The sequence below is a fragment of the Ixodes scapularis genome, unplaced genomic scaffold, assembly GCF_016920785.2.
Source record: "Ixodes scapularis isolate PalLabHiFi unplaced genomic scaffold, ASM1692078v2 PGA_scaffold0__279_contigs__length_252992795, whole genome shotgun sequence".
Classification (NCBI taxonomy): domain Eukaryota; kingdom Metazoa; phylum Arthropoda; class Arachnida; order Ixodida; family Ixodidae; genus Ixodes; species Ixodes scapularis.
In genome coordinates, this window is record NW_024609835.1 from 87,803,573 (window position 1) to 87,813,454 (window position 9,882).

Sequence of the window (9,882 nt, forward strand, 5' to 3'; positions counted from 1 at the left end):
AAATCCGAAGGATCAATAACATAACAAATCAAATGCAACAAACCACAAAATACACTTTAAAAAAAAAGAAATGGGTTTTGAGAAGTATTTGCTCACAATGTTCCCTAAAGCAAAGTAATTGAAATTCGATTAATGTCACCTCCGAATCCCCACCAGCTTTGAAAATGACGCCCAAATGTCACTCGCTCCCACCCAGTCCGAGCCATCTCAGAACATTCAGAACAGAGTTGCTTGCCTTGGGCTGCCCCTTGACCAGGTCTGAAGAGTGGGTCCACTGCTCTGTCTGACTGCTCGGAGACAGCAGCTGATCTTCCATTACTGCGAGGAAGTCAAAGACGTTCGTCAAACACCACAAACGTTAAAAAAAAAAAAAAGGGGGGGGGGGGGGTTGATTTTAGGCAGATGTTTGAATGACATTTCTTGGCCCGCGAGCGTGTTATCGATTCGTAATAACGACGCGTGCAAGGAAAACGACGAGCAAACGCTAAAAACTCGGCCCTGAGGACGCAGTCTGTCAAAAAACAGCGCGAAGACTGTAGGCGAAGCTCGCTGCCACACCGAACAACAGCGAGAACGGCGGCTCGGAGCATGATTCACGATGCGCCAGCAGCGTACAGAGACTATCAACAGATGTCATCGACAAAGAGAAGAATCGGGCAGATGCACGTCTGCGAGCGAACAGTTTGCGGCAATAACGCCAGCCTGGAAAGCAGACATCGCTTTCACGCGTTAACACAGTCAAAACTTTGAAATAAAAAAAATAAAAAAATCAGGAAGAACTGAGAAGTAAAAGTTCCCCCCGAAAGCCAATACACAAACAGGAAAAACAAACGAGGTACTACACAGCTCGATACCTATATGCGGCGCACAACTTTTTTTTCTTTTTCTGCACTGGCTAGCGAAACGGAAGCCGCGAAGAAACAGACCCGTCGTCCGTGCGGCGCCGAAGTATCACGAGCCAACGCAGGCATACCGCCCCAAACCAATCCTGAAATCTGTTTAAAAACACAAAAGCGTGCTTCGCCAAAGCAGCTAGTCTCCCAAATATCCAGTCAGGGCTAAGCTGATTCGTGTTTCCTTTGTGGGAATCGCTGTAGGGCTTGGAAATCAGAGAAACGCGGCAGCGGGCAACAGTTTCAGCCGAGGTATCGGCGAAAACGTTGCTCCATCTTTTCCGTACCTCAGGCGTTCGGAGGCCGCAATTTACACCACATCCGGAGAAACACAGCGGCGGCAGCGTTCGATTAACATCTCGTCGCTTCGGTGCCTCTGGCATACAATACCAAGCCCCCTGCGGACGCGAGCAAAGCGGCGCGCCTTACCTGGTTTTTCTTGGAAGACATAGCCGACTTGAAATTCAGCCGAATGCGACGCTGAGAGTGAGCAAAATTATTGTCAATCCGAAGCGAACATCTCCCACCCTTCCGCCATACCAAGCTCACGAACACAATAGCCTCGTTTACTGTTTTTTGTCCTTTTGATTTTATTTCTTTCCGCTTTCCGCCGCGAGCTGCCGCTCGTTTATTACCTGGCGTCGAGAGTACGCGGCGTCGTAGAACTGATGTCAAGATTAGTCAAGATGTAATATTGCCAAGGTGAAATAATTGGAACTTTAAATAAGCGACAAGTAACTGTGACGTAATTAGTTTTTAAAGTAACAAATATAGTCACGTGAGTGACAGGAGCTCACTCAAGCTCACTCTCGAGTCACAGGAGTCAAATGGCCGAACGCCGCGCACCCCGCGCACGTCGCGCTCGCGAAAGGTGAGCGACGCCAGCCGAAAGCTGCGGCAGCCGACAGAATAAAAAAAAAAAAAAAAAAATATACGACGCGTGTGTTCAGCAGGCGTATTGCATCACTGGAAGAGTGCTGCGCTCATTCTAAAGATACCTGCCTAGAGTTTCACTTTGTGAGCGTTACAAAAGCGTTTCGACAATCGCGAGGAGTTGCGAAGTCTGCTGCCGGGGTCGAAATAGGAGGTAGGCAATTTCGCGGATGCTCTCTTACCTAACGGCGTACGCCGCCAGGAAGAGAACGACCGAATCGGCTCAAAAGCTATGTTTAGAAAGTGATGTATAGTATTCCTTCGGCATCGATCGTCTCCCAGCCGCACATGTCGCCGTGATCTGTGTACTCTTTCAGCATTTGGAGCGTAACATAGCTTGGATGTCAGGTGAATGAGGCGGCAGACGGTATGGGAGGGAGCGTTTCTGCGCGCGAAGTAGAGCTCGCTTCCGTGAACGAGATGGAACGCTCACCTCCCTTCAGAGCGATTAACAGGTGGTTGGGACAGACTCGCGCGAGCTTTCTCGGCGGGTGTACTCATACTCTGACGTGTAAACTCCCCGAGGTAGCCGCTGACGACGGGAACCTGGGTTGCTTTTGTTTGCAGGTGCTCACCCAATTCCGCAGGCGACGACAAAACGCGACATGAAAACAGTCTTCGTCACCGTGGGCACAACGTCATTCGATGACCTAATTGACACCATCATCTCGTCGGACGTTCTTAACGTAAGGACTTACACGCGTACATCGCTGTCAAACAAACTATACATACTTTCCTTTTTTTTTGCAGGTCTTGAAATCTCAGGGGTACACCAAAATACTCCTTCAAGTTGGGAAAGGCAACACTCCAAAGGTGGACAGTTACGTGGAACCGTCCGTGGAGAGCTACAACTTTAAAGATTCCATTACAAGAGACATAAATGAAGCCTCTTTGGTGATCAGCCATGCAGGTATATATGCTTAAGCCATCAAACAATATTCTATCACCAACAAACCCTTAACATGTATGCATACAAATGTGTCGGAGAAATATGTGAGGAGTGACGCAAACAAGTCGGACTGACATTCTACCACTCAAAATCCCATACACATTTCCGGATTATCAGCGGCTATACATCGGAACAATTGCCAAATGTGAAGGAGGATACATTACCTAGAAACAAGCATCCTGGTTTCATGTGCGTCGGCATCTGCTTTGCAGGAGCAGGCAGCATTCTGCAAGCACTGAGAGCTGGAAAGAAACTGATAGCGGTGGTGAATGAGTCGTTGCTGAGCAATCACCAGAGTGAGCTTGCCAGCCAGTTGCACAAGGAGGGCTACCTCCTTTGCTGCACTTGTGGGTAAGTCATTCTTCTTTTCTTGAGAACGGGCTGGCGTGCACCCACACTGCAGCGTTTGCGACACTGCCAGTTGCTGGAACAATGTCGCTTCGTCCCCTCACCTTCCTTGGGGCTGTCTCAGCAAATAATTAGGCCGTAGACTCTGGCTTCTACTGAAAAACTCAGTAGAAACGCCTGTCAATATAAAAAAACAAAAAAAATTTGGTTTAAGTTGAAAATTTGTTGGCATCAAAAATACAAAATCAGTTCAAGCCAAAAAAAACTTTTTTGAAGTATTTGTCCCAGCTAGGACTTGTTTTTGTCGAAAGCCTGCGACTTAAAGGGGCACTGAAGTCAATTTTCGAAAAGTTCGTTTTTGATCTTATATTGTTTAAAATATGTTAGTTCTCACATTTACCAAGTCCTATATTACAAAACCGCCTATTCATCTCGGGGCAAGAGAAAAACATGTAGGCTCTTTTTTCTCGCGGACTACACTGTGTGGACTAATGAAAGCCCTACACGCAGATTCCGAATGATTTTATTATAACTCGTTTCGAAGAGTCTTATAGGTACACATTCGAATAAGACTCCTCTTTTTCACCGCGGGCGAAGCCATCGCTTGTAACTTGCCGACAAGCGCCCTTTGTCGACCACTTCACTTGGAAACAAAATTCTTCCCAAAAAGGGCGTGTTGCGATCTTTGAACATGCTTTTAACGAGGAAATAAGCTATGCACAATTGTGATTTCGGGCTTGTTGGGATGCTTAGAGCATATAGATAGAGTTGTCACCACAAAAGGACGATCTCAGAATCGACTTCAGTGCCCCTTTAAGGTTAAGTGCCTTGAAACCTCTTAAAATCTCTTACGACGAGAGGACACACTGGCGCCATCTATTGGATTGCAGTGGAAAAAACAAAACAAAAAACTAAAACTTTTACCTGTGTCGGCAATCTGAACTTTTGCTGACCCCCGTCTCGAAAGCGGTTCGGTACCGCCAACTAACTGACAAAGTAAACTTGGCGGTCCCATATATTTCCTATTTATCTCGCGCATCATGTTTGGGACGTCTCTTGAAAGAGGCGTCCTAAATGTTTGTAATCCCCTGGATAACATAGGATAAACATGCTGACGGCATAATACCTAAACAAAGGTCTCCTTTTTTTTTTCTTTTTTTTAGTTTGTGACCTTATAATTTTGCTGTCATTGCAGTTGTGATCAGTGAATTCCCTGGTTCAAGCGCACTGACCGTAATGTATTGTTTCAACGTTTGGGAAAACAAAATGGGGCTTACAAAATGTATTATGTCGTCAACCTCCGTAGGCTGCAGGTCCGTCAGAGGTGCCACTGTCGTCATTTGCAACTACTTCCAATGGCTTTCGAAGGAACCAGCACTAGCTAGCCTTTGTCGTATTTGCTAATACTACGTAGGGTCTTAGAAGAGAACTGCACGAATAGTTAGAAAAATTTATCCACTCACCAGCTCTGGTCACTTGTTGAGTGGATAAATTTTTATTTATCCACTTGACACCAGCTATTGACATGTAAGGGCACCAGGGCGCACAGGTGAGATTAATGAGGTGCACCCAGAGGTTTCGGAGGCAATGGTACTTGCTTTTTCTGAAGAGCTCGGGAGAGGAGAGGGGGGGGGGGGGGGGGGGGGGTTTGATGAGTTTCGACATCTTCAGGATCTCTTGCGCTGAGCCGCAACACCTTTCAGTTTCCTCGCGGTAAAAAAGAGGCCTCTTAGCACCTCCTTACTGAAGCCAACCCTCATCTTTTCAAAGCCGTTTGGAAAAAGATGTACTTTGCCGATACAAGGCATAACCTTCGTCACATTTTCACAGTAACTTCCCCAAGCCTTTCTAATGCAGTCAGCGTGCACAGGACCCTTCGGTGTGTCGAAGCCAGTGTCTAACAATCGATTTAACAAACATTTTACCAAAAATAAAAAAAAAAATAAAAATGTAGATTATGATTGTTATCAGCTGGGCGGGGTCACTTGCACCTGATGCTTGTGGTAGAGCCTGCATTACATGAAGAAGAGTCTCTTTGTCACTCCTTTTAATGTTGCGGGACCATGTCTCACGCCGATTGAACTCGAGAGGGGCACGAAAAAGGAAACGGGCTTCTTTGCAGGACCGTTCGCCACTGTTGCACCCCGGCACAAAACAAGTCCTGTCTCTCTTGTCCCACCGTCTCTCCGTCATTGCACACGTTGTCTACATGCCAATCAATGGCACCGATGGAAATCAAATTCACTCAATCATTAGAGAAAAAAACACTGCAGCAAAACAATGTGTTGATGCGAATCACACGAGCACAAACAGTACGACAACTCGACAATTTGAGCGGGAAGGAGCACGCCTTTTACCCGCAGCGCCCCCTGCTGTCCTTATGCGCCGTCATCGCTGCGCCAACCTCCTTCCTTTGTTGCTTCTCGGCGTGGATGACACACTGCCCAGTTCTAGTACACCAGAGTTGTGTCTACATTTGTTTGCTGGCGGACATGATCCTGGGGAAACTAGCTAGCCCTTAACAGCTCCGCTGTAGAATTAATAAACACAAAAACATCTGCAGACTTCCCTTTTAGATAAACACCAGAAAATTATGGCTCATGAATAGAACTGCTCGGTCTGAATAATTGAGTGAATATTACAGGGAAGCTGAAGCACTTTTTAAGAAATCCGACTTAAGTTATCTTGGGGAGAAGTCAACATAAACCACATTTATATTGAAAAAGATGTTCAGCGATTGCCGCCGGGCGTGTGGCGATTCTCTCTGCTGCCTGGTATCTGTCCAGAGCGTTGTGACGTCATTGACAGCACCCTCGAACCAACTTAGTGGCGAGCAAGGGTCATCTGACCCCGCTGATGACGTCACTTTTGATAGTTTCTTTCTCCGCTCTCGCGCTTTCCTATTGTCAATGTGCCGCAATGGCCGGGTCTACGTCAAAATATTAATTGGCTATTACGACGCTCCTACTAAGATCAAAATAAAACTTGACATATAGTTTTTAAGGTGTCTACAGTTTTACTGTCTGTTCGAATTCAATGATCTCTTCAGCTTCCCTTTAAAGGGGCACTGACACCCCAAAGGTCGTATTTATTTTTATTGTCTAAAACGATGCAAGTTGCAGTCAAAGACACGCAAAAAAAACCGCATCGCGAAAAAAAATTTTCCCGCGCGCGCGCGCGCCTTTTTATTTTTGGCGTTTGATTTTCCCGCCTCTCGCCTCCTCGCTTCTTTTGATCGGTGACGTCAAAAATCAGGAAATTTAGAAGCTTTGTAGGCGACATCTCTATAACATTTAATTACGGCAATCCTAAAACATGTTTTTTAACGCAATTGCGAACGCACTACGGCCCTTCTTTTTGAAATACCAAAAATCGGGAGTTCGTTGTGGTGCCGTCTCCTGGATTTGTATCCTCCAACGGAAAACAGGCGACACCGCTCAAAACCGGTCCGCCGCAACGCCGCCGCGCACTCCTTTCCTCCTCGCTTTGGGTCGCCATGGCAACAGCAAGGAGTGGTGAAAGGAAGTCGACTCTCAGGTCTCCGCAATTTTTGACGTCAAGGCACCGGCGCCGACCGCGCGGGAACTTCGAATTCGGCATTTGGAAATTGTTTTTTTACTTCACAAATACTGAATTCCCAAATTTCAAATTTTGAGGGTAATGTCCCGGCATCGTTTTCAATCGTTTCGGATAATAAAAAAAAATATGATTTTGATGTGTCAGTGCCCCTTTAAGCAAATAGCATAACATTGGCCCATGTGCATTTTACCCAGTTAGCTCTCAAACCCTCCTTTATACTAGACACGCTGGCTCAGTTAGCTTTGGTCAGTCATTGTTTTTTTTAAAGAAATTAATTGTTTCGAGTAATTTTTTGGAGTATGTTGATGTGCCCAAACAGTTTCCCATGCCAAAAGTCTCAATTTGCAGAGGTTTGCAAACTCTTAAAGCTCTTCACATTATGAACTCTGGCACGAGATTCTTTGGGCACAGCATCCAATTTTCCGATGGTTCGGTTGCCTCTTTCTTGGCCAATGGTTCCGCCTCCGAGTTTTGTGTTCAGGCATTAGTTTGAGTATAATGCTTCTGTTAGCACATACCATTTCTAAGCTCGAGGTTTTCATACAACATTGTAAACATTAACATTAATAAAAATGTTTTATACACATGAACATTGTTTGTACAATGTTGCAAACATTAAGGGACGATATGCATGCAGGTTGAAAAAGGAAAATCAAGACGGTTTAAATCGCACTAGCTTTACTATTAGCATGCTTTAAATCAAACCTTTTCTGCAAAAATAATTCTGAAAATATATTTTTTCATTTATTCGGTACTTAAGTCAAGGAGTCATCAAACAAGAGAGATTTATATCAGGCTGAACATGAACACAAAGCAGTTATCTTCCGAGCAAATCGGAACGTTGAGCTTTGTACCATCCACTTCATTCGTCAACTAGTACTTCACGTCCTACTGCAAGTAAATAACATGAAAGAAACTACTAACACTTGAGAAGTAATGTCTTATTGCAAGAAAATCTAAATGCAAAAAAAGAAAATAAAGCTTTCACTTACTAAAATATATTAGACTATTTTTGTCCTACCATGGCCAGTTTTCTGGGTTTTTTTTAGTATTTACATACATTAAAATCTACTATAGTTATGGGAAGTGCTCATTTGGTGGCGTACTGACCCAAATGGTCAATTTTGATGTTTGCAAGTAACCTTTCAGAGTGAAATGCGAAAAAGCACCTAAGTAATGTTTGCACTAGCAGTGTTGTGCAGCTTACCTATGCTCCCAGCATCCTCTTTGGTTCTTGTATGGTTCGGCAAGATATATTGTAAAAAACGCATGCCGACACAATTCACTCTCCAAGCAGGACAGGACTAACCTAAATTCAAGCGTGTACCAAAGTGAGGTCTGGAACACAGCACGCCACAAATCTCGCCAATGCAGGGAACTGCAGAAGACGCTCGAGGAGATGGAACCCAGCCGGCTCAGAACCTTCCCAGAAGCCAACCTGAGCCGATTCCCACAACTTCTCGATGGCATCATGGGCTGGTCGGCATAGAAACCGTGCCGCCGTTTGTCCAGAGTCTCGTGGGCTGGTCACAGAAGCTCCAGTTGTGTTCATTTCTACACTTCGCAGGCAACAACGAGCCAAGAGTGACAGGCTATGACCAGCTGTACCCTTCATTTTTCTAACGCAATTGTCGTTTGCTGCAATACTATTGATTGGCCGAAAGAAGCTCGGGGCATGCAGTCAGGCCTGCCATTTTTCGCTTGTCAGAAACCGACGATATTATCCCTCCTTTATAAGCGAAAACAATGTCTGCAATGAGGTGAATTGAACGACGCTTTTAAGACTTATTTATGTTAGGTTTGGTCAATCTAGATGTTTTAGATATATTACGAGTCATTAAAATGAACATATCCATTGCTCGCAGAGTTCTCCTCTCCGAGTTGTACGTATTTGGACTGTCCCATAAAGAGTGTTAATAAACTCCTTCAAACTACTGTGTTCTGTCTGTTACGCTATAAGCAGGTATTTAATCGTGAAAAATATCCAGACCTATATGCGTCAGTCGCTGGGAAAAGTCGATGGAATGGGAAGTTGCAGAGTGTGTGCAAGTAGTACAGTCTAAATTGGTTAGAACAGACCTTGATAGTGACCAAGATTTCTGTCTGTTGTAAAAGGAGTATGCTGTATGCAGACGCAAAGTTGAACCAACGGTACAGGTAGGAAAACTAACCAAATTTCACAAAGCAGTATGTTATATCCAGATGTCTGCTGCAACCAGGTCTGTTGTAACAAGCTTATACTGTAGCGGTTCAAATTAACTATGCTGCATCAGCGTGGGCACTGGTCCTATTGCCTTTGTGATGGAAGCAGTGCCCAAAATATAGCGACCAACAATACTGCTAGGTGGTGTTCTGTAAACGGCCTATCGTAACACTAAAGTCGCACTTCCTTGTCGTAAATTAAAAAAATTTGTAATGCAACTGAAAAAAAAAAAAAAAGAAGATGGCTTACATTGACACATTATTTACAGACAAACCAAATTTAGCCCACACCTTGGTAACTGGTTTATTATTCTAAGTAACCAGCTCCTTTATTAACCAAGAACAAAATTTAAAGGTTTTCAATGGCCTTCAGATTACACTTTCAAATACGAGAGTTTTCAAGGACTCTAACAAGCCCTGTATTGCATATCTAGATGTTCTACCGGGGTTCTCCCGACGCAGTACCCTCATACTTGTCCCCTAAAAGGCGAGACATTACAGAATGGTCGGGGGAAGCTGCTACAAATGTGTAAGGATGTGTAGGACACTCCACTTTTCCTTAGTAAAATGTATCGATTTGTTTCTGAAACACTTTTAAGTTCCGACTGAGCGGCGGTTCTTATCGTTGGAAATATTGAAAAGGTTGGAAGAGATGGGATCGGCAGTTTTATCCTTTCGGCCTTAAAAAGGGTGGACACCGGTGCAGTTGGAACACACAATATGGTTGCAGGAAAGTTTGAATGGGGTTTTGAGAAGCATATATATGTTTTTGTTTGTCCATGAGATAGGTCATCTCCATAGCAGGTGTGGTACTCTTTATTCCAGATGTGATGTTAGCTGTCGAGGTAAGACTTTTCAAATCTGCACAAATCCTATTAGAATATCTACTGCAATAAAGCCTCGCACAAAGGTATACATCCCAGAAACGCACCAATCGTGAAAAAAAAAATTGAGCCGTCCCGCGCGACTCCACATAGT

General features: G+C 44.5%; 2 protein-coding genes across 4 annotated transcripts in view; one reads left to right on the plus strand and one right to left on the minus strand.

The window, feature by feature from the left end:
• The window catches only part of LOC8030668 (E3 ubiquitin-protein ligase arkadia-A), a 67,588-nt gene extending 66,106 nt beyond the window's left edge, over positions 1-1,482 (minus strand). The window contains exons 1-2 of the mRNA XM_042288966.1: positions 1,323-1,482; positions 236-318 (exon numbers count right to left, since the gene is read on the minus strand). Coding sequence (XP_042144900.1) covers positions 236-316 — 81 coding nt within the window. The 5' untranslated portion in view covers positions 317-318; positions 1,323-1,482. The remainder of the gene's footprint in view (positions 1-235; positions 319-1,322) is intronic.
• A 227-nt stretch (positions 1,483-1,709) lies between these two features.
• On the plus strand, positions 1,710-8,639 carry LOC8030665 (UDP-N-acetylglucosamine transferase subunit ALG13 homolog). Of its 3 annotated transcripts, none has more exons than XM_029966655.4 (5): positions 1,710-1,764; positions 2,394-2,512; positions 2,577-2,736; positions 2,988-3,126; positions 8,077-8,639. In XM_029966655.4, the coding sequence occupies exons 2-5, from the start codon at positions 2,432-2,434 to the stop codon at positions 8,189-8,191; spliced, it is 495 nt and encodes a 164-aa protein (XP_029822515.1). In that variant the 5' UTR covers positions 1,710-1,764; positions 2,394-2,431; the 3' UTR covers positions 8,192-8,639. The 3 variants fall into 3 exon arrangements, with proteins under 3 accessions (XP_029822515.1, XP_002402326.1, XP_040358626.1); XM_002402282.5 differs by having other exon boundaries at positions 1,756-1,980; XM_040502692.2 differs by lacking the exon at positions 1,710-1,764 and adding an exon at positions 1,976-2,174.
• The last annotated feature ends 1,243 nt before the right edge of the window (positions 8,640-9,882 follow it).